The sequence below is a fragment of the Microcebus murinus genome, chromosome 18, assembly GCF_040939455.1.
Source record: "Microcebus murinus isolate Inina chromosome 18, M.murinus_Inina_mat1.0, whole genome shotgun sequence".
NCBI classification, from domain to species: domain Eukaryota; kingdom Metazoa; phylum Chordata; class Mammalia; order Primates; family Cheirogaleidae; genus Microcebus; species Microcebus murinus.
The window spans coordinates 42,459,929-42,484,224 of NC_134121.1; the positions used below are offsets into that span (position 1 = coordinate 42,459,929).

Here is a 24,296-nt window from a genome sequence, read left to right on the forward strand (position 1 = left end):
CTAGCCTCTCCGGGAAGGAAGGAGGCAGCAGCTTTGCATTCTTGACTCTCTGCTGCCCCCATGTGGCTGTGAGGCCATTTGACACCACACAGCGGTGGTGGGGCCTGTGTGTGAGTGTGAGTGTGGGTGCATGCGTGTGTTGTGTGTTGGGGTGGCGAGGGCAGGGGGTTGAGGGACTCAGTAAGACTGAAACTGAGGCAGAACCACAGAGAGATGGCCCTCATATCTGCTCTAGAGAACTGGGGTCTCTGACTCCAAGCCCCAGATGTGCAACCCTAGGGCAGTTTTAACCATCCGCTATGGTAACCATCAGCTTGTTCTTACCAAGAAATTGAAAGAAAAGATGGGGATGATACTCATTTGCAACTAGGCATCACGAGTGCGAGGACAGCTGGGTCTTCTCTGACCATGGGGGAAAGATCCCCCCTTGCCGAGCTGCCCCAGCAACTTCAGCCATGTTGGCTTGCAAAATCCTGGGCAGGTGCACCCAAAAAGCCATTAGGAAAGTGGGGAAAGGAACAGATGTAGAGGGAAATAGAGTCCGTCCATCCTCTGTTCTGTCCTCAATCCTTAACCATCACCCGCCTCAGGCCAGGAGCCCTGTGGGTTCTGACAGAACACCTGCTGTCTGCCAGGGGCCCCAGGTCTCTTGGTCAGACTGTTGTGTCAGTAGTATCCAGGCACACTGATGAGGTCAGAGGGTCCTCGGAGGTTATTTTCAGGAAGGCGTCCTTGAATGTCGAATGTGAGTATCCTTCAGAATCAAGGAGGGGCATGTTCAAATGCCCACCAAAGTCTGAGAACAGCTGACCTTGTCTCTTGGGGTCCTTTCATGGTTGGGGAAACTGAGGCCCAGGAGGTTCTGGATGAAGGTTACTGCTGAAGGTCACAGCAGGTTTAAGGGTTTTAACTTGATACTGTTCACTTCCAGTCCAACAGACTGATCTGTCCATGTGGCCACAGCCACACTCATTGAGGGGGTGGAGGTGGGCTCTCAGGCAAGCCCTGGAGATGTCTCGGAAGGTGCACAGGCAGCTCCCTGCCCTACATCCTTTCTGCATCCCGCAGCAGGGCAGCCACCAGGCTGATGACCTGTGAAGCTGGCTGGACTGTGTCATACTCCGCGAAGAGGTGGCACACATTCTCCTGGGGCTCCGTCTGGCTCTTGGCCACAAACCCAAAGATCCTGTGGTGGAGGGCAGTCTGAGTGAGAGGGAGCTCAGGGAAGCATTGGGCTAATGGAAGTGGGGTGGGGGCCTCAGCCTGCACCACATCCCTCCCTGTCCCTCTGCCAGCCAGCAGGCTCCAGCACCTCCTTTCATGGAGGCTCCCTGCGGAAGGAGGTGCCTCCCCTGCCAGGCTGGGACATCCCCACATTCATGCTCTTGGTTTCCTTCCACTTGAGTGGGGGCTCCCGAGGACAGAACCTGTGCATTTCCCTTTAGAGTGGAGGCTCCCTGAGGACAAGGATGTATCTTGACCATCAGACTGGGGCACTGCAACAGATTGAGGCTCCCTGAGGTTAGAGCCTGTGCCTTTTGCGTAAGACTGAAGGTACCCAGGGGCATGTCTCCCCCATCATACTGGAGGCTCTCTGCAGGCAGGATCAAAGTCTCTCCCGTCAGACTGGGAGTTTCCTGAGGACCAAGGACTGCGTCCCCATCAACGTCACGGGCTATTAAGGTCAGGATGGGCCTCCCTCCTCCCTCTGGTGGGTCTGGGGCCCTGCCACAGGGAGAGCTCTTGTGGCAACTGTGTGGATGAGAGGCACTTACCAGGAGGGCTTGCAGTACTTCTGCCACCTGTGGGAAAAGAACACAGCTGGTGCTGAGTGATGAGGCTTTGTACCATGCCACAGGGCCCTGGAGGAGTGTGGGAGGACTGGCCAGCTGTGTCCCGACCCTCATTCTGTTGCCCCAACCCCTTAGGGTTCACAGGCCCTCACTGAGATCCCCGTCCCAGAGTCTCAGGACACCCGCTGGGCAGCCAGGCCCTGGACGGCCTTCTTAGTTCGATCTAGCCTTGAACTTACTTCCGTTGTTCAGGGTCCATGCCACAGAAGCGGAGGGTGGTGAGGGGGTAATGACGCCGGAAAAACACCCTGGAAGGAGGCGGGGAGAGAAGGGTACCTGGTGAGACCTGGCTCAGTGGCATGTCCTGCCTCCAGGAAGCCTCCACGGTAGACCCTGTACACCTGCTGTGACCTTTCCCGCCGCTGGCCTGCTTGTGCATCCTCCTCTCCAGAGTGCATCTGCCTCGTGCCCTACATGGGGCTTTTCTACCATCCCCCGACCACATCATTTAACTTTTGAGGATAGGAATTACATCTTGGTTCCCTCTTGTTTCTCCCAGCCCAGGATCAGGTTTCCACTAGACTGTGAGTCCCTGGGCCCAGGGAAGGTGTGATCTCTTTCCACTCTGTGTCCCACTGGCCAGCCAGAGTCTGGCCCATGGAAGTCTGCACTCCATCAAGGGGTACAGACTTAATCAGTACCCAGTGCATATAAGTTAATTCCATCTCCATCAGTCACCAGGCAGGGGGGCTTTGGTCATTGGAGTGAGGCCCAGAGAAGACAGGCAAATTGCCTGGAGTTGCTCAGCACATCACCACTCCCACTGGATCCAGGACCCTAAACTTTCCCTTCATTACTGGTCCACGGCCGTCTCAGCCACCCCCTCCAGCTCTGCTCACCCTGCAGCCCCAGGGCAAGGGAAGGCCCTTACTTCCTCTGGACATCGGTCAGGGTGATGCCCTGCTCCGTGACTTTGAAGTGGACCACGGTGGGCGTGGGGAGGACATCCCTCTCGAAGGTGGTGGAGATGGCCTTCTGCACAGCCAGGGCACCGGTCAGGGTCTCTACGCTCACGGAGCTCAGGTACAGGGTGTGGCAGCCTGTGGGATGCAGACACTGCTCTGGGGCTGCTGCCAGGGCCGGGCTTGGGGGCCCATTGCCACAGGTCTTCCCTCTATCCAGAGGCAGGGGAAGGGGCCTTTCTTCTTTAGGAATCCAGGGAGGCTCCTCTTTGAGCCACCAAACAGGAAGAGAGTACATGGGTGACCACAATTTGAGGCCAACCCCAGAGGATTTGGGGATCTTCTGTTGCCTTGCATTGCCAGGGCCCCTGGACCTTCAGGGTGGGGCAAAGGAGGGGATGTTGCCCTGTGTGTAGGGGCGTCTTGGAAAACTTCCTTCTGTCCAGATCTATGGCTGTCCCCCTCCCCACACCTCCATGTTGCGTGGGAGGCTGGGGGGGCGGTTGTTTGGCGAGAGTATGGGAGGGGAGCCACTGTACACAGGGGCGAAGAGCAGGAGCTGCCACTGAGACAAGTAGTGATCTTGCCTGGCCTCTGGGAGAGTGGGGGACGGACCTTTCTTGTGTTGAAGCCTCCAGGACTCAGACCTGACACCCCACAGAGGATCCCAGACCCAGAGACCACCTCCAGGGCAGGCACTACCTCTAGGCACCTCAGTTCCAGAGAGACCTGAGCACGTACACAGCTGCCCATGCATGTGCAGGATGGGGTGTGAACCCTGCCAGCGCCCCCACCCTGTCCCACTTCCCTGCTGGCCCAGTGCCCGCAGCCTCTCATCTCCTGGTTTACAGGGGGGTGAGGAGGTGTGGCACCTTGTTAAAATGTAGAAACAAAGCTGTGATGGGAAACATGTGTGGGCCTGTGTGTGTGTGCGTGTGCACAGGGCTGGGCGGTGCCCTCCTGGGAGCACAGCCAAGCCTGGCACCTCCCCTGAACCACTCACCAGCAGATTTCTTCAGGCAGGAGGCCGGGCTGTCTGTAGAGGGGTCCGAGGCCCCGTCTCCACCTCCCAGTTCTGAGCCAAGGCAAAGGAACAGGCCCCCAAGGGGGCGGGGGTGGAGTGAATGGATCCCTCTCAAAGGAACAGGCCTCATGAATCCCTTTGAACATCTCCCACCTCCGCCCCCACCTCCAGGAAGTGACTAGGTGAGAAACCAGGTATGATTTCTGTAATTAGGCAAAAGGGGCCCCTTTGGGCTCCCCAAATGCCTAGCTTGCAGGCCTTTGATCCCTACCCCGATACTGTGCTGTGACTTCGTCCTCACAGCTCTCACCTCTTCACTTCTTTTGGACCCCATCCCAGCCTCAGGCTTTTCTTGGTAGAAAGTAGGAGGGGGCTCTCACCATCATCCCACTGGGGCTCCTCCGTCCTGACTCCTCTCCCAGAAACACCCCTTGTTGAGTTTCCCCTGCACACCCCTGAGGCATCTGGGGTACAGCTGGGCTGCACACTGGGCAGGACTTGCTGATCTGGGTTCGAGGTCTGCCTCTGTGAGCAAGGTACCGCCTCTGGGCAAATTACTTAATGTCTAGAACCCTCATTTTCTTATCTGCAAAACTGGGATGATAACAGCAAAATCTACTCCATAAGTTTGTATGGAGGTGTGAGTGAGCAAGTGGGTGCTCAAGAACTTTTGGCCCTGGGAAAAAAGAAAAACACCTCTCCAAACATTTGTGGGGTTTTTTTTGGTTTTTTTTTGAGACAGAGTCTCACTCTGTCGCCCAGGCTAGGTTCTGTGGCATCAGGCTAGCTCACAGCAACCTCAAACTCCTAGGCTCAAGTGATCCTTCTGCCTCAGCCTCCTGAGTAGCTAGGACTACAGGCATGTGCCACCATGCCCGGCTAATTTTTTCTATGTATTTTTAGTTGGCTGATTAATTTCTTTCTATTTTTAGTAGAGACAGGGTCTCACTCTTGCTCAGGCTGATTTCGAACTCCTGACCTTGAGCCATCTTCCTGCCTTGGCCTTCCAGAGTGCTAGGATTATAGGCATGAGACACCACACCCAGCTACCTCTCCAAAGGTTTGATTTGGGCTCTTTTATCCTTTTGAAGAAAGCTACTATTTATCAATCTATTCTGTGCCAGGCATTGTGCTAAAAGCCTTGCCTGAGCTGTCTCATTTAATCCACACACCAATTCTGTCAGTAGTTATGATGAGGATTGCTCCCATTTCATAGATGAGGAAACTGAGGTGCAGAGAGGTTAACAGTCTCAAATTCTCACAGCTAGAAAGTGGAGATGTTGATCAACTTCAGAGCATGCATTTTTAACCATGACACCAAAATAATCCATAAACAAGGTGGACATGACCACCAGGGGCCTTTCTGGTGAGAACAAATAGGTCCAGCACCCTGACATTGCCTTCTTGGGGCCCAGACCTACCTTTCTGCGGGATGGCAAGTTTGCAGGGCAGGGCCAGGGCCATGATGGAATGCTGGCACACAAAGGCAGAGAGGCTCCCTGCAGGAAACAGGCAGCCTGCGTGAGTGGGGCTTCCCCAGCCCACCCTTGCAGTTCAGAAGAAGGGAACCCCTGCTGCCCCCTCCCAGGGTGAGGGCCTGGAGGCTGGGGAGGCTCACCAAAGTAGGGCTCTTCATCTGCTCCTTTGAGATGCACCCCTTTGGCAGAAGACTCAATGAGGAAGTGTCGGATAAGGTCACTGCTGTCCTCGCCTGGACAGAGAAAGAATGATGCACGCAGATGGGAGTTTCAGAGCCCGGCGCTGGCCAAACACTGACCAACTCGTTCCCTGACACACCTCCCGGGGTCCACCCGAATGTTATCTCGTCCATCCCCCGGCTCCGGGCGGAATGGCAGGGAGGAACCCTACTTTCCAGGCTGCCCACAAGGGAGGTGCCAACACATTTGCTCAAAGGCTTCTGTGTCCAGTCATGCCACTTCAGAAAACCTGGCTCTTGGTCAAGAGTCATCAGGGGTGGTTCTTCATTACTGTTTAGATCAAACCCTGACTCTTCAGCTGGTTTCTCTCTCCTTTTGCCCACCACATCCAGGTCATCTCTGCTGGAGCCCGGCTGGCCCTGGGAGGGTGGACGAGCCCTTCTGACTCTGCTCGCCTGGCCCACAGCTTCCTCTTTGATTTGGGCTCATTGCCCCTCCAGAAGTTTCCTTGACGACCAACAGCCCCTCCCCACCAGAAGTCATTTTTTTATTTCCATGGCGGGCACAAAGACCACAAGCTTGGCTTTTTCAGCCTACCTCTATCATTTAATTGCTCTGGGGTCATTAACTAACTCTTGGGTCTTCAGTTACCTCATCCATTAAGTGAGAGGTATGATCCCAGGGTTTAGGTGAGGTGCTATGACCAGGCACTTCGGACTGTAATTATCTGTTTTCATCGACCTGTCCAGTGAGGTGGCGTCTGGGTCTGATTCCTCTGTATCCTGGATGCCTCCCCTACTGCATGGTGGACGCCCCATAAACATGTGCTGAGTTAGCAAATGTGCATGGGAGGTCACAGGAAAGCATGTGATAAGCTATCACACACACGTGTGACAAGCTAGAGCACATCATATAAGCTAGCATACACATGCGTGACCACACATTAGGTTCCTTGGAGATAAATCCCATCTGACCCAGAAGAGAGCAGCCTAGAGAGGGCTAGGAACTTCCCCCTTCTCTTCCCACCATGAGGGTAGACCAAGGAATTTGGGGGACTCGGGAAAGCAGAAGCAACTCAGGTTTGCTGTGAAAAGAGTTTTTCACGGTGCCTCAGTGCTGGGGGGCATCTGAAGTGGACCCTCCTCCCAGGAGTCCTTATGGGACTGCCCTGAGGCCACCCTGAGTGCTAGCATCACAGCCAGGGCTAGAACTCACCACACTGTCCTGCCCCAGTGAGGGCTTGAGTGAGCACAGAAACAGGGTGCGTACCTGGTTGGTTCTGGGCAGATGCCGGCGCCTCCTGCACCTTCAAGGCTAGGCCAAAGGAGCCTCGGTATGAAGAACTGTCCCTTATGACAAAAGTCCCTGGCTCCTCCTTCCTCAGCAGCTCGATTGCTGGAACAATCCTTGAGTCAGACATGGATACTGGCCCACCTGGACACCCTCTGTCCCCAGCACCACAGGGCCTTCATGGAGCAGATGTTACTGTCCAATCTCTGCCATTCTTGTGGTAGTTAGTTCCCATTTACTCATGATCAGCAGAATACCCCCCTTCCCTGGATCTCTATTTGCCATGACCCACACCCCCATCTGCCTGATGTGGGGTGCAGGGCCTGGACTCGACTCCAGGTCACCTGCTCTTCCTTTTACCTTGCTCTCGGGTGATGCTTGGCTTAAACCAGTATTTAGATGTGTCCATCACAAACTTCATGGTGGGCTGCATGTCCCTGGTGGGACCTGGAGAGAGAAGAGGGACCCTGTAGGCTGGACAGAGGGGAGCTGAGAGATGTCCACCAGAGAAGGCTGGAGACCCTTCCCTGCTTCTCTGCCCAGGGGTCCCATTCAAACACCAGCCTGGACCCAACCCCACTGTATTTCCAAACTGCCTCCAAGAGGCAAAATCAAACAGAAGGATTCTAGGACTTGGCACATCTAGAACTTAGAAGTGCCCATGTATCCTTGGTAATGAATAAAGAACAAATAAAACCTCAGTTTGGTGAGGAACATTTTCTCAAATCTACTGTTGCCTGGTGGGGACTGAAATAAGGGATAATACAAAATTCTCAGATGCATCATGTTTGGTTTCACATTCTCCCTCCTTTAATAATCCTACAAGTTTATTAGGGGTCTGTTCAGGTTGGAAAATAAGATGGAAGAAAAGGTGCAGGAGAGGAAAACAGCAGGTCTGGGCAGGAGAGCATGCCCTCGAAAGTTGGGGGTTCTTGACTCTGATTTGGGACAACTGAAGCCCAGAGGGGACCGAGTGGACTAAACAACATCTGAGGGTCTTTAATGCTCCAATAGCCTATGAAATTGAGTGAACTTTGTTTTGAGAATATTTTGAAGAATTTGACAAGATCCCAGGGTATGATTGGTGCTGCCCTGCGGCATCACCAAAGCAGGATGGGAACATCATTAGGCTAAGTAAATGTGCTCTTTGACATGCCAAAATGCCCATTTTCCTGGGTCTCTAAGGCAGAGAGCAGTGGTTCTCAATTTCAAAATCTTGAAATGGAGTGTTGTAACCAGTTATACTTAAGTAACTCCTAAAAAAACCAAAAACTAAAATCTGTAAATGATTTGTCCTAGGAAAGCAATCACAGCAGATTCGAAGGCATACCTGACGTGCCATTTTCTCTTGCTTGCATTGGCATGGCTCTGTGAGTGGGAGTGAGCACTTCACACTCTCCAGGGTCGCCTTGAAGGCTGTGAGCGTCACAGTGAGCGGCCAAGTGAGGGCTGAGAGCTGGCCGTGGGATTGGGGAGCAGGGACAGTGTTGGCAGGGGGTTCTGCTCGTGGGAAATGTACACCCAGGGGTGCCAAGGCTTAGCTTCTGTGTTTACTGCTGTGGGGCCTGGTTGATTTTGTTCTTTTTGGACGCCTGTAGTTGCAGACTACGGGAAGGAGGGTGTTTGCTATTTTGTGGTTTTCAGCTGTCTGAATTGGAATGCATTGTCTCCATTACCCCGTCCGCCCCCTCTGTGTTCTCGTCATTCATGCACGTCAGAGTTGGGACTGACTCGCCCTCTCCCTCTTCGTGGGTCAGTCATTAAGCCTGCTGCTTCCACATCCCAAAAGTTGCCTGGCTGTGTCCTCTGTCCTCCACCCCCACTGCCTTTGCAATCCATCTGCCTGCAGCTGCCAGAGTGGTCCATTGAGCGTGCCCCTCTGACCCCATCTCTCCCCCATTTGAAACTCTCTGATGGTTCCCTGGTGCCTAAAGGGTAAACATCTACTTTTTTTTTTTTTTTTTTTTTTTTTTTTTGAGACATAGTCTCACTCTGTGGCCTGGGCTGGAGTGCCGTGATATCATCATAGCTCACAGCAACCTCAAACTCCTGGGCTCAAGTGATCCTCCTGCCTCAAGCTCTTGATTAGCTGGGACTCCAGGTGTGTGCCACCACACCTGGATAATTTTTCTATTTTTTGTGGAGACGTGGTGTCACTCTTGCTCAAGCTCGACTCGAACTCCTGGCCTTAAGCCAGGAACTCTGGTGTTGGCCTCCCAGAATGCTAGGATTACAGGCATGAGCCACTATCACTGTGCCTGGCCTACATCTACTTTTTTAACTTGGCATTCAAGGCCTTTTACAATCTGACTCTAAATTACTCTCAAAGATCTCACCCTGCGCCCAACATTCTAGGCATTTCCTAAACATACCATGTGCTTCCGGGCCTCTGTGACCGTGGATTCCCTGTTCTCTCTGCTGGGAATGCCTATTCTCTCCTCTAACCATGAACTCCTGATCCTCTTTCCAGATCCAGCTCAGATGTTGCTTCCTCTGTTCTCCAGACCGAAAGAATCACTCTTTCCTCTGTGGTCCCGAAAGACTTAGAACATCCCTCTACCTCTGTGTTTATATTACTCTACAGTGGTGCTTAGCTTTTGTCTCTTTCTAGACTGTTCCCCGGTGTCTTCACTGCCTGGCCCAGTGCTGGGCACACAGTAAATGTGTTGACTGGCTGTTGCAGGAACCCACTGGTGTTTTGTCTCTTCCCCCAGCCAAACCTTACAATGCTTGAGATATTGGTTTACAACATACCCTCCGGGCAGGTGGTTGAGGGGGCATCTGGCAGGGTCTGGTTGTGGCTCCTCATGGCTGGACAGGGGTTGCTGGGAGGTGTAGCTCCAAGCTGGACAGAGCCCTGGTGTCCTAGGGTCCTCTGTGGTAGGGGAGACCCTGGTTCTGGGCAGCCGTTGATCAGCACGATGGGTATGTCCACCATGGAGTTGGTGATGGATGGGGGGCAGCTGCTGGCATGTTCTTTGGGCAGTGGTGAGGAGTGGGGTGCTCTGGGATGGCCCATGCTCTGGGTGGGGTTGCTGGGAATCTGGAAGTCACCAGGTCTTGTACACAGGGACGCGGAGCCAAGGCTGTGGAGGCTGGAGGAAGAGCCAGCTGGACTTTCCAAGGATCTAGAAGACGACTGATGGTTAGAGATGCTGGAGTGTAGGAGGGACTGGCTGCTGCAGGGGGAGAGAGCACCATATAGGGTGTTAGAATGTGGGGGTGAACACTCAGGGACCATAGCCAGGCTGTGGATCTAATAATCTGGGTGCCTATGGCTTTGGCCAAATAGGGCACTGCATATACTATTCCTCCACAGCCCATAGTAAAGGGCATGCCCACCTGATCCCTAAGGGATACAGAAATGTCCCTGGATGGTAGGGTCTTCCGTCAAGTAAAGTAGCCAATGGGCTGACCCCTGTAGGCTTGTGGGCATAGGCAGGCCCAGATGCCCTCTGCTTTCCCAGCCAGGCAGGTTTGACGGAGCTGTTGCACCAGGCTCCCCCTCTCCTGCCACCTCCACACCGCTTCTAAGAGCCCTGCAGATGTGCTGGACCTGGGCTAGACTGTGCCCGAGGCTGGTGCAGAGGGAATTCCCCAGCGGGAGGAGGAGCAGGAGGCCAGCTCTGCATCCGGCCAGACTTCCTCCTGAGTGCAGAGGCCCATGCCAATGGGCAAGGCTGTAGAATTCCCAGTCTCTTTGCCAGGGACTGCCTGGGCCAGTGGCTTTGGAGGTGGTGTAGGAGACAGAGGTCCTGTGGTTTGGTCTTCTTGAGGCAAGATGTGTGTGTGTGTGTGTGTATGTGTACACATGTGTGCACAGTTCTACTGTGAGACCTACAGAGAACTGAGCAGTGACGATTGTAAATAAATGCCCAGGCAGGTTTGCCTCCCTCCTTTGCTACGTTTTGCCCACCACAAAGAGGAAGGAGCCTTTTCATTCCTAAAAGGTATATCTCAGGCACCCAAATTCTATTTATATCCTTGTGTTTTAGGGTTTTATAAAACCCTTCCTTGAGATGGCTTGTAAGAGGCTAGAAAGGATGTAGGTGAGTCTCATTAATGCAATAGATCTTTTCCCAAAAGGTAGATAGATATATGTCAAGATTTTTGTATGTTGAATTATATTCTAAGCTTGAGGATAGCTTGAGAGCTGAATGGCTGTGATGGCATAAAAGAGAACATTCACTCTTTCAGTTTTGGTGCAAGCCCAGATTTTGCTCAGACGGAGCAGGAAGCCCCTCTTGTGATTTTAGGATCTGTGTGTATGTGTGTGGAGGCAATGCCAGAAGGTATAGAACCTACCTTCCAAACATGTAGCTGACGTCAGACGCTGGGCTGGCCGACAGCACAGAGACCCTGCTGCCCCGCAGCCCCTTCTCCAGGCCTGGAGAAGACACCAGTGGGGAGTTCAAGCCATGGCGGCCTGAGGCCTTGCCCCCCACGCAAGGGATAGAGATGTTGGGGGAGAGTGGAGGGTGAGGAGAAGAGCTCCCTGAAGGGGGAGGGGGACGCTGGTGTCCCCTGCCCTGGCTCCCAGAGAAGATGAGGCTCTCGCTGCTGCTTCGGGTCTCTCGGGGGACGTCTCTGGAAAGGAGGAGGCCGCCACTGTGTGGAGAGCCGAAGGGCGGGGTGACAGATGGGTTGGAGCAGCGCTGGGGGCCATCGTGGCACCTTGATCTGGTGGAGGTCACCTCGATATACTTTATATCTTTGGAGAGAGAAGCAGAGCATTGGTGAGACCAGGGAGCCTAGACTCAAAACAGAAACTCTGGAAGGATCTTCAAGACTAGCTCGTCCCCCCTCTTTTACACAGATGAGGAAACTGAGGCCCAGAGAGGAGAAGCTCTTCAGGATTAGAACGCAACTCTAACTTCAGGGCCCAGTTCCAAGGTCCCCCTTTCTGTGAGGTCTTCCCTTTGGTAGGGAGATGCCATGGAATGAACACTGGCCATGGAATCAGACAGATCTGGCTTTGAGATCTGGCTCTGTCACCTACTAGCTGAGAGAGCTTGGCCAAGTAACTTCACCATTTGCAGCCTCAGTTCCCACACCTGTAAAAGGGGGTGACTCTTCCCAGCCTCTTGGCGTTCCAGTACGGACGAAATGAGATTAATATAGGCAGTGTAGCACTGGGCCTGGCACATAGTAGGTACTCAAAAACTGGGAAATCCTCTCCTTTATTTTTGCCCCACTTCCCAGGTCGATGGCATGCACCAGGGACACCTGACACCTCTGCTACTCAGGGTGTGTGGAAGCTGTTTCTCTGTACCCATAATGAAGGCAGGGGTTCTCCAGGTTGGTGATACACGAGGGCAGCATTTAAAAGCTCAATGCTCAGGCTGCATCCCAGGTCAATTAGATTGGAATCTGCAGGGGTGAGGCCAGCCCCAGGTTTGTTTGCTTGTTTTCGGTTCCCCAGGTGATTCGGGTGTGAGTGGAGCCTCCCCACTGTGATTGGGGCCCAGCAGCACCACGTTCCCTGGGCTCCACCCCAGGCCTATGGAATCAAGAGTTGACAATTTGGGTAGATGCCCCAGGGATCTGGGTGTGTTGTACAGTCTGAGAACACCGTTTTAGAGCGGGCGCTCCCTGAGGGCAGGGCTTGCACATCATTGGGCTGTGGACCCATCAGCAGCTCTTAGCTGGAGCATGAGCACTGGTCAGCCAACACTGCCCAGGCTGCAGGCTCTTTCCTTTGCCCAGACAGGGCACTCCTGGATTCTGAGACTTTGTTCCTGCTCCATAGGTCATCCCTAAGTGGGGTGTCCTGGGGTGCTCCCCTTGGTGAAGATGGACACCTGCCTCCTCGCTTGTGGGGGTAGGAATTGTCCTTGGTGCTGTTCCAGCAAGCGTGGTGGCAGGTGGGGGTTAACCAGCTGCTCCCTTCTGGAGAAAGCCTCCCAGGATGGGAGCTGAGGCAGGCAGGGAGAATCTGCACCCTCAGCTCCTGTCTGCTGGCCTCCCACCCTCCCTGGGCTCTGACACATATACCATCCCCACGTCAAGGCTGCGAGGGCCAGCCTGCACCAACCGGCTTCTGGGTAGGGTCCTGCTGGAGGCTACTGCCTCTGTCTGAGCCTGCTTGGGCTGCGGTGGGGCTGGGGCATTGCGTCAGATGAGCTGGCGCGCTGACCTGGGCTTGCTGCTCAGGCGGTGGAGGAAGAGCCTGGCTTTGTAGGCAGACAAACCCGGGGTGAGTCCTGGCTTTGGCTCTTTCCAGCCAAGAGAGGCATTGGGTAACCTTTCTAATCTCTCTGAGCCTCAGTTTCCTACTCTGCAAAGTGAGGGTCTAAAACCAACCTCCCAAGGTTGTGATGAGGATTAAATACAATGACGAATGGAGCCTGGAGCCTAACCTGTGATGGGTCTCGAGGAAGGAGCATTTCCTACCTGCCTGCTTGGGGGGACAGTATTGGCTAAATGGAGCCCTCTCTCTAGCTAAGGTGGGGATCCCCTTTCTTAGAAAGATGAAGGCAAGAGGAGAATATTTGGGGCGCTGTCTTGTGGGCTCTGAAATAGATCTTGGAATGGGGTGGATTCTTCTGGAAGGCTGGCAAGCACAGCTTCTATTTTTGTAGGACTTAATAATGTTTATACCCACAATCTCCTGTGAGCCTCCTAACAGCCCTTAGGCTGGGCAGGCATTATTTTTATAGAGGAGGAAACTGAGGCTTGGAGAAAAGTGTGGATGGAGCTAACACTACTGTAAGACAATTTTTAATAAAGACTGGTATTTATCGAGCACCATGTGCCAGCACCACCACGAATGTGTTATCTGTCTTAGCTCATTTAACCCTCCCCACACATCTACTGGAGTAGGGAATAGGCTAACTGCCATGTGACAGATGAGAAATGAAGACTCAGAAAGATTAAGTGAATTATCTGATGCTGCACAGCCAGGGAGTGAAGGAACCTGACTGCTGCTCCTGAGCTCTGTTTAGGGGCCCCTGTTCCAAGGCCTTGCCCCGGGAGAAGATACTTGGCTGCTTTGGGGAGGGTCTCTTGGTCTGGTGAAGCTCTGGACCCCCTACTCACTGGGTCATCCAAACACCCACCAATGACATTGGTGGGACTGAGCCAGTGGGGGGAGGAGGGGAGGGGGCAGTCCTGGTGCCAGTCGTCACTCCCCTGCTGTCCTGAAGTGGATGTGACAGGGGCGGGGAGCTGGAGCACCTCTATCACTGGGGTGACATTGCTGTTTACCGGCCTTTGGGGCAAGTCTGAGCAGTGCTGGGAGGGTGCCGGTGCCAGTGCCAGCACCAGGCAGGCGGAAGGAGGGCCTGTGGGTGGGGGGTGGAGAGACAGTTATTAAACACCCTTCACTTGGGACTGGCAGACTGCCTTGCCTGGCAGAAATTGCTGGAAAATGAAATGTGGAGGCCTGTTCCAAAGATGGGATGAGGGGGTGGCAGAAAGGACAAAGGCAGGGAAATGGTGTTTGCTTCCCCTATGGGATGGGGACCCCCTTAGGACAAGCCTAAAGGAAGGTGAACAAGAGGCAGGGGCAGGAAGCCTGAGGACGGTTTGACAGGTGCTGGGGGCTGGAGTCTCAGAAGGAGCCTGCAGGCTGCCTCCCAAGAGATGCACCCTGTGATGCCCCAGAGGACGGAGACTAGACCCCAGAAGGGGAGAAACACGAGAACATGGACTTTGGAGCCCGGAAGCCCTGGGTTTGAGGCCTGACCTACCACCCACTGGCTGTGTGACTGTAGGCCATCACTTCTCCTCCCTGAGCCCCAGCTTCTTCATCTGTCAAATGAGGTTTCCACTATTTCCTTCACAGGTTAGACACTGGGATCATGTATTACACAGGCCAGTTTTTTTTTAAAAATCTATAAATTTTTAGGAGAGGAGTCAAAATAGGATTGCCAATGTTTAATTTTTTAATTTTGCCAAGTTAGGACAAACAGGACAGTGAACATCGGCTAGCACCATAATGTTAGAATGTCTTTCCTTCAACACCCCAAAAGTAGGAAGGGTGAGATTGCAAAATGGTGGGGTTCCTTCACGTTGAATACATTTAGATGTAAGAGAACTCACCACAATGCCCAGAGTTAGTTACACTGCCATGGGCTGTGACAGCTTTGTTACCAGTAGCAGTGGTCTGCAGGGGGGTTTCAGGAGGCCAAGATGCATGAGAAAGATGGTAGCTGACCACAGCGACATGCAGGTACCCTCTGCTCTTAGTGATGGTGGAGAGCTTCCTAATGGGGGACTGACCCAGCGGTGCTGTCTGAGGAGGTAGTGAGCCCCCTGGCATTGGAGGTGCCCGGGCAGAGGACAGAGGAGAGGGGATTTTTTTCTCCACCAGCAGGGGCTAGGGCAGAGCTAGGCAGCTTCTTTAGGAGCCTCTGGCCACTGCCAGCCCCTTTGCGCTCCCTGGTCCCCATAGTTGGGGGGACACATGCTCACATGGCCAGCTGTGCCCAGGGCATCAAGGATGCAGCCCGCTGCCCATCATCCCCATGCTGGTCCTCAGCTCTTTCCATGGAGGAAGGGCCCAGTTGTCACCAACCCTCACCTCACATTTGTGGACGTTCCTCAGAGACTGGTTTCACCCCAGCTGGCCTTGAATGGAACTCCTGCCGTGGGGCACGAACATTAAAACCCTGGGCTTGCTCCTGCCAACAGTAATTAGGCCCAAGACGCCTGTTCTGCAGTGACGTGCCCATGACTGGCCTTGAGAAGCAGGAAGACTCTAGAGGGACGGAGGCGGCTCCTTTATGGGCCTGGCAGGCAGTTCTTGGTGGGAGGAGGGGAGCAGGCAGGAGACCAGGAGCCCGGGGCACCAGAGGACCTGGGCGCTGGGCTGGCCTCCACCCCAAAGCCCAAACCTACCCTGGGGCTGGCCCTACGTGCAACCCTACTGCTTAATAAAACAGCTACCATTTATAATGACTTACGGTGTGCCAGGGTTGGTAATAAACAGCCAGCAAGTGTTATTTCTTTTAATCCCCACAACACCCCTGGAGGTAAGTACTCTTATTATCTCCATTTTATACATGAGGAATCTGAGACAAAAAGAAGTGAAGTAAACAGCTTGTGTAAGGCCTGCCTGACGCCAGCTATTAGGCTAGACTGGCTTCTTACTCAATCCCATCAACCCCAGTTTTTTTATCTGTAAAATGGGGACAAAATTCGTACCTCCTGGGGCTGGATTGGAAGGATTGAAGATTCTGTATAAAGTGCTCAGCACAGTGCCTTGCATATAATAAGTGTTCAATAATGCAGGTTCTCATGGGTCCTGTCTCTAATCCTAACCGCACCCCCTCACCCCTAGAAGCCTCAGTCTTCCAACCTGTCCAATGGGGCTTCTGTTCCTTGACCCTCATCCTCAGAGTATACTTGAAACTCTTTATTTGGGAAACTGAAGCCACATGTAGGAATTTCTGGATTCCCTTGGATTTGGTGGTGCACTGGAGTGACTTGTACCAGCTTGTTAAGAGCTGATTGTTAAACTTTTTAGGGTTTTGTGCAGCGAGTTGCTAAACTCAGCCATTATTAAAAATTATAGTATGTAAATTTATAATGAAGTAACTTGTATCAAAAACAAAGGTAGTAAATACTCAAAATCCATCACATCCCAATTATTTTACTTCATTTTGCTATTATCTGTGTTCTCGAGGTTATTTACGTGTACTGTGCCGGTGTGGGGGAGAGGCTGTGTAACAGCCTGCTACTGCACACGTTTCCAAGTCCACGTTCAGCGACTCCGTCATGCTGGGAGCTGGAAATTGGCCATGGTGGGAGAATTTACACTGTGGAAATGGGCAGACGCTTCAAATCAGGCTTCCTCTACCCCTGCCTACAACCAGGGAGCCAGTTGTTAAAGACCTACCAGTGTACCACTGCTTGAACGCAACAGGTTTCCCATCCCAAACAGATTGGATTCCATGTCTCTCCAATCCCACTATTCCTAGCTTGGGCCTTGCCTGAGAGACACTCCCCTAAATAGGGACAGGGGCCCATAGAGCAACCCTACAAAACTTTCAGGGGGCCCTGAAATTAGATTAGGATCTAGGACTGTGGGGTTCTGGGATTTCACATTTATTGAGCTCTTACTTATATGCATGGTATTGTACAAAATATTTATATATATGTTAGCTTATTTAAGTTCTCATAAAAATTATATAAAACAGGTATCTATCACTTTCCAAACTCAGAAACAAAATAAAATTTAAGAGTGAGGGAAACTTATATTTATCCCTTTGGTGTAGCAGAGAAAACAGAGAGGTTAGTAACCTATTTAGGGTTGCATAGCATCTCTCAATAGGACGGTGTCCCCTTCTCTGATTCCACAGGAAGTTCCTTCTTTCTCATGAGGTCTGGTCCCAAGTTCCCCTCTAGCACTGCCCCAGGTCCTTACCTAAGGCTTCAGGTTCTTCCTTCTTTCTCCTTGAAGTGGTGCTCTGGGCAGATTTGGCCTGGGGGCCACCAGTCTCTGGGGGAAGCAGCTGGAAGGTAGGGTCCAGTTCCAGGATCATCTGGTTGAGGCTCTCCAGCGAGAAGTCAATGTAGGAGTCAAGGTCCTCCAGGGTCCCTGAGGCCTGCTCCCCAGGGGACTGCAGGAGGCAGCTGGCTTTGGCCTCAGACTGTGTGGCCTGCTGGAGCCTGTTGGGGGGCCCCTTGCAGGATATGGGGGCCATGAGGGCCTGGGCTCCCCAGCCTTCCATGGTGTAGTAAGAACACTGTGGCAGCAGGTTGGGGCTGGGTACTGGGTGCAGTGCCCTCCTGGGTTCTTCACAGGGAGCCAAGGTGACCGTGTGGCCGCTTGCCAGCAGGGGGCTGGACATCACCTGGGACATGGTAGGGATGGTGACCTCAGCGGTTGGTTTACCTCTGGCTTCCAACTAGCCCCATTGATATCCCAGAGATGTCACTTGCCAACCAGGAGCTTCTGGGACCTGAAAGAGGCGGGGAGTGGGAACTGAGCACCTTCTGTAGGTGAAGCCCCTGCCTGCTCTTCCCCCATGCAAGGGCATATTTTTTTTTGAGACAGAGTCTCATTCTGTTGCCCAGGTTAGAGTGCTGTGGTGTCAGCCTAGCTCACAGCAACCTCAAACTCTTGGGCTCAAACAATCCTCCTGCCTCAGCCTCCCAAGTAGCTGGGACTACCGACATGCACCATCATGCACGGCTAATTTTTTTATATATATTTTTAGTTGGCCAATTAATTTCTTTCTATTTTTAGTAGAGATGGGGTCTCGCTCTTGCTCAGGCTGGTCTCGAACTCCTGAGCTCAAATGATCCGCTCACCTTGGACTCCCAAAGTGCTAGGATTACAGGTGTGAGCCACTGCGCCTGGCCATATTTTTTATTTATTCCTTAAAGGTGTGGATGCTGGCGCCAGTCTGCCTGGGTTTACAGTCTGGCTCCACCACTTACTAGCTTGTGTGAAACCTTGGGCAAGTTAGTTAACTTCTCTGTGCCTCAGTTTCCTTACTTATAAAATGAGTTAATATTTATAACATGCTTAGAACAGTGCCTGGCACAGAATAAGCATTTTGCAAGTGATCATTAAATAAAATAACTTCAGTAGATATTTGGATATTTACTACGTCCGAGGAATATTTATTAAATAAATACTACCTAATATCTATTGAGTAATTACTATGCACATAGGTCCTGGTATTTATACATAAAGTCTTTTAAAATCCTCATGACAACCTTATGAGGTAGGTACTATTACTATCCCATTTTACAACAAGAGAATCGAGACACAGAGAGGTAAGTAACTTGACCAAGGTCACACTGCCACCAAGTGTCAGAGCAGGACTGGGCCCCTGCCCTTACACTAGTTGTTGAAGCAGACAAGTTAGCAGGTGAACAACCTTAACAGTGTCACTAGGGAGGAGGGGAAGTGGAGGGGGCTCTGTAGGTGCTGGCGGGGAGGTCAGACAGGACTTCCAGAGGAAGGGACGTGCAGAGGGAGGCAGAAGGAAGAACAAGAGGTAGCTGGATAACTAAAGTCGGGGTGAGGAGGGAGGGTAGAGGGGACTGTTACGCAAAGGGCTGGAAGACAGGGAAGGCGTTACAGAGCACCCAGGAAACAGAGCAGCATCTGGGGTAGATGGAGGAAGAGATGGGGCAGGGGAGGCAGGCTTGGCTCCGGGCTGCTGACTCAACCCTGAGGGTGGTGGGGCCACAGAAATGGTTTTTCCCCCTAGAGATAGGGTCTCACTCTATCATCCAGGCTGGAATTCAGTGGCATGATCATAGCTCACTGTGACCTTGAATGCCTGGTGTTCAGGCAATCCTCCTGCCTCAGCCTCCTGAGTAGCTGGGACTATAGGTATGTGCAACCACACCCAGCTATATTTATTAATTTTAATTTTTGTAGAGATGAGGTCTTGCTATGTTGCCCAGGCTGGTCTCAAACTCCTGGTTCAAGTGATCTTCCTGCCTTGGCCTCCCAAAGTGCTGGGATTATAAGGGTGAGCCACTGTGGCTGACCCAGAAAAGTATTAAGCTTAGAAGTGGCATCATCAGATGATATTCATTTCCTGGAGGCTGATTTGGGAAAGGGATGTCCCAACTTTCTCATTTTCCTTACTGTGAAGAGTTCTTCCTGTTGTCTAACCCTAATGCCACATGCTAGTTTCTTTCTTTCTTTTTTTTTTTCTTTTTAAAGACAGGGTCTCACTTTGTTGCCCAGGATGGAGTGCAGTGGCATGGTCGTAGCTCATTGCAGCCTTGCACTCCTGTGCTCAGGTGATCCTCTTGCCTTAGCTTCCTGAGTAGCTGGGGCTACAGGTGCATGCCATCATGACGGGCTAATTTTTTTAAATTTTTATTTTGGTAGAGATGGGGTCTCATTATGTTGCCCAGGTTGGTCTTGAACTCCTGGGCTCAAGCAATCTTTCTGCCTCGGCCTCCCAAAGTGCTGGGATTGCAGGTGTGAACCACCATGTCTGCCCCCAACGTGCTAGTTTCTTATAGGTGGGGCTTGGTAGGGGGTAAGAGGTTCTGGGACTGAGGCTGCCAAGAAAACCGTGTGGAGCTGGGACGTGCTGATCGTACTCCCTTGGCTTGCTCTGACCTTTGCTGCCTACTTCCCATGACACTCCCCAACTCTGTTTTTCCCCTTTTCCAAGATGCCTCTTCTATAGTCTGCTGTGGAGTCAAACCTTAGTGCTGGAAAAATCATTTGAGACCAGCCTGGGGCAAGTGGACTCTGGAATCTGAATATTTGAACCCCAGCTCACACAGCTCCTCTGTGTGACTCTGACCCTCAGTTTCTTCATCTGTGAGATGAGAATAAGATTTCCTGGCCTGGACCCTCCCAGAGAGTGCTATGGAACCAATGAGGTGCTGTTTGCGAAGGCAGCTAGTTAGACAATTCTAAATAGTACTTAGAAATAAGGGCTCACCGAGTATGACACCTGCATGATAGTGGCACCCGCTTACTGAGCACTGACCATGTGCCAGGCGCTGATCCCCGCGGTTACATGTGAGTTACATTTGGTGACTCAGTCACTCTTCTCACAGCCCCAGGAAGTACTGTGTCCTGTTATCAGTCCACTTTACAGATGAAGATACTGAGACTAGAGAGAGGTTAAGAAAGCTGTGAAGGCCACACATCCAGAATAACGGTGGAGCTGGAATCAAACCCAGCCTGTGGGACTCTGGAATCTTAACTCCTTATGCCACACGGAGGTCTAATGCAGGGGGACAGCTGAGGGCCAGAGAGGGAGCATGGTTTGTGCAAGGTCGCTCAGTAAGTTTAATGAGAAAAGCCAGGCCCCCTTTCTGCCCCTCACCCCTCTCCCCTCACCATGGCTTCTGCAGGCCCAATGCCAGGCCTCTCCTCGGCTGGTCCTGGAGGGGCAGCGCATTCTGGCCACGGGAAGCATGTCTATAAATGGCAGTGGAAGGGAGCCGGCCTCTGAGCTCCTTCCCGGGGCAGCCGAGGACACAGGGCCAGAGCTGTGGCTTTTTCCACACAGGCTCCAAGTGGCCTGGGTTTGTTGGGACAAGATCTGAGAGCCCCCTGCAGGGTTTTCTGGCTGGGCCCCACAGAGGAGGCTGGGGTTACTTGCTTTGCAGAGCTCACTGAGGGGCTAGGTGTCCCCCCATGACCAGGACCCAGGACGCCTGCCTACAGATTTTGACACCTTTGGTTCCACCCCAGGCAAGTGCCCTTTTCTCTCTGGGCAGACCTCAGTTGTCCCATCTGTATAATGGGGATATGATAATAACAGACACAACTGAATTCATTACACTTTCTTGACAGTTCTCTGAGGGCAGTACCATTACCGTGGGGCTGGAGGGATTTGTCCAAGGTCCTACAACCTACATGTGGTGGAACTGGGGTTTGAACCCAGGTGGTCGTGTCTGCATAGTCCCACACTCTTACCCTACGCTGCTACATCACAGATTTAAGACCCTTCTGGGATTCTGGAACCACATGCGACAGACCTGGTGCTGAGCAAAGGCAGGCAGCCCTAGGTAGGCTCTTCAAACTCTTCTCGCATTTACCATGCCCGGGAGTCACAGTCCCAGGGCAGGGCTGTGCCCTTCATTTCTGGATGCTGCCCCCTCCTTGGCCCCCACCAGCACACTCCTCTCCCTCACTCTTTCCTGCTGGAGGCAGTAGGGAGTCCATGTGGGTGTGTTGGGGTGGACAGGGGTGGGGAGGGCTCCGGTCAGCTCTGTCCCATTTGTGGGTCCCTCCCACGCCCTCCCGCTTCCTGCTCTGACTCGAATCTCTTTCTTTGTCCCTGAGGACTCCAGAGGCAGGGAAATCCTGGTACTTGGCAAATGGCCTTTTCCGTTTCATTGCCAACTTCTCCTGACTTACTCTCTCCCTCCTACCAGCCCGGGTCGGTGAAAGGAGAAAGTAGGGGCCAGAGCGAAGCCTGAGTCTCCCCCAAAGCACTTTGCCTTGAAGACCAGCTCCTGATCTTCCTGTCCCATCCACCAGACCCAGTCAGGCAGGACGTGGCTGGCAGGCAAGGATCCGCAGGACAAGCGAAGGCCCCCACCCTATTCCTGAGGGTCTTGGAAGGGCCCAGAGCTCTGGGCTGGGAGGCAGGAGGCCTGAGTTCTATGTCCAGTCCCTTCCTGAGTCTCTATGACCTCAGGCAAGCCCCTTCCCCTCCCTGGACCTCAGTTCTCTCATCTGTACACCAAGGCTACAGATTTGGTTCCCTTAAAGTGCTGAACTCCTGCATCTATGATCCTGAGACCATCTCTCTTATATCCATGATCTGTCCCCCTTTGCTCTCCGCCTTCACTCTGAGCCCCAAGGAGAAGTGGAGAAGCTGGGGACAGCAGGTTAAATGAGTCAGGGTCATAGAAAGTGCTGAGTGTCCCTCTCTTCTCCTTAAAGAGTAAAGGCACCTACCTGGTGTCCACTCGTGCGGGCAGGCTGTTGCATTCACTACCACCAGGTGAGGAGTACGGCCAGGCGCCAGCTCACCTCCAGACCTGCTTTAAGGGCAGCCTGCCTGCCCGCCCTCTCTCCACCCTCCGCCCTCCATCCCTGCACGTGGCCCTGACAGCAGCAGGCTCCGCCCCTGCTGTGTCCGGATGAGCTCAGGTGGGCCGGCTCTGGCAGGGGGCAGGGAAACATTGGCTGGCGGCCTGGCCAGGCTGGCGCTGGGGCTGGGTGTATGTGAGGGGCTCCCAGGCTCCCAGCGTGGCCTTCCTGCTGCACCATGTGGGGGCAGGGGAGCCCTTGCTGGGACCAAGGTGTGTTGCTGGCGTCCCTCTCACCTAGGTGCCAGCTGGAGGAGAGGTCGTGTGTTGGCAGAATCATCAGAAAGTGAGGGGCTTGGCCTGGCAAAACAGGATGCCAATGGGCAGGAGACCCTCCAGGGCCCCTCCTATGTGTCTGGGTGGAGTCATACTGGAACAGGCACAGGGTAGGGGCCCACTGGAAGTGAGGCTGGGTACAGATCTTGTCTTTATTTCTTTTCCTCCTTTTACAATAATGTTTCAAGCCTGGGAATGGGGCTTCTAACTCGAGGGGAGGAGGTGGGAGTGTCTCTGGAGGGCTTTAAGAAGGGGCTTGTAGCTCTGCACTCATTCGTTCATGCACAGGCTATCCCTCATGGGGGTCTGGCCTGTGCCCCAGGGAGGAAGCTCCACAGGGTGGAGGGTGATGGCAGGAAGTCCAGGAGTCCAGTCATTCCCTCTTCATGGCTCCAGGTCCCTCCTGGTCTGGGCCAGGGGTCCCAGAGGAGGCATCCAGCCATGGTGGGAGGAGGGGCACTGGTGGCAGAGCTGGGCCTGGGGGTGCTGGTCTGAAGTGATGGAGCTGGCAGAGTCTCAGGCCAGGGACTCCTCTCAGGGGTGGGTTGCCCCCGTCCCCGTCATGCTCAGTGGAAGGGCTTCTGGCCTTACGGTTTGTGATGCCCTGTGGTTTTGCTGAGGCATGAGGAGCCAGGGCCGGGGGAGGCTGGCGAGCAAAGCTACACCAAGTTGTACAAGGTGCCCCCTCTTGAAGGTGACATAAAAGGCATCCCTGGGTGTCCATGCAGCCCTGCTGGCACATAGATTGGTGAGCAGTCATGTCTTTGAAGGAAGAACACATGCCCCTGCTCCTGGGTGGACGCAGCCGCAAGCCAGCGTGAGCCGCGTGTGGTGGCCTCACCCACGAGGCTGCAGGTCAGGGTGGGTGGGAGGGAGGGATGGGCAACTGTGGAGTTTCTTGAGTGTAAGGGGCAGGTTACAGGGAGGCCAAATGTTGGGCTGGATTGTGGCAGTTCTGGCGCTAACCCGGGCCATCTCCCCTGGGACTGGCACCGAGGACAGCCTTGCAGCAGTTCTTCAGGGCCAGGGGGCTCCCAGCCTTACCACACTGTGCCTGAGGCTTATAGTCCCTCTTGGCAGGTTGGCTCTTTTGGTTCACATCCAGCTATTTCTTTTAGCTGAAGCTGATCCCAGAATACTGATTCCATTCTCAGCTGCCTCACAGGCCGTGCCCTTTGCCCCACCCATCCCCATGATCAGCCTATTGATGTCATGGATCACATTAATTGATGTTCAAATGTTGAGCCTACCTTGCAATATCTGGGATAGATCCCACTTGGTTGGGGTGTATAACTCTATTTATACATCACTGGATTCAACTTGCCAATATTTTGTTGAGGATTTTTGCATCTATGTTCATGAGAGATATTGCTCTATAGTTTTCTATTCTTGTAATGTCTTTGTCTGGGTTTGTTAATGCTGGCCTCATAGGATGCATTAGGAAGTGTTCCCTCTGCTTCTGTCTTCTGGAAGAGACTGTAAGAATTGGTACCATTTCTTCCTTAAAGATGTGGTACACTTCACCAATGAAACCGTCTTGTCCTGGTGCTTTCTGTTTTGAAAGGTTATTAATTATTGATTCAATTTATTTAAGAGATATAGGCCTATTCATAGCATTTATTTTCAACCTCAAAATACACCATTTCTCTGGTTGATAGGGATACCTAGTCCTATAACTACCCTACCAAGAGAAGGGATTCCAAGGAGACTTTTTTTTAAACCCCAGCCTATATTTTAATGTATCTTATGCTTCTCTCACTAAAGAAGATAGAAAAATCAGTTAAACAAACAAACAAATGTAATTTCGGAA

At 52.8% G+C, this 24,296-nt stretch overlaps 1 protein-coding gene across 1 annotated transcript; it reads right to left on the reverse strand.

Moving 5' to 3' along the window:
- Positions 1-972: 972 nt before the first annotated feature.
- Positions 973-22,160, reverse strand: TNS4 (tensin 4). Its single transcript, XM_012765835.2, has 13 exons — positions 22,077-22,160; positions 17,097-17,634; positions 11,033-11,438; positions 9,482-9,906; positions 7,088-7,174; positions 6,707-6,832; positions 5,398-5,490; positions 5,201-5,278; positions 3,759-3,830; positions 2,725-2,893; positions 2,033-2,101; positions 1,776-1,802; positions 973-1,186 (listed from the first exon to the last, which is right to left on the reverse strand). The coding sequence occupies exons 2-13, from the start codon at positions 17,533-17,535 to the stop codon at positions 1,045-1,047; spliced, it is 2,133 nt and encodes a 710-aa protein (XP_012621289.2). The 5' UTR covers positions 17,536-17,634; positions 22,077-22,160; the 3' UTR covers positions 973-1,044.
- Between the last annotated feature and the right edge of the window lie 2,136 nt (positions 22,161-24,296).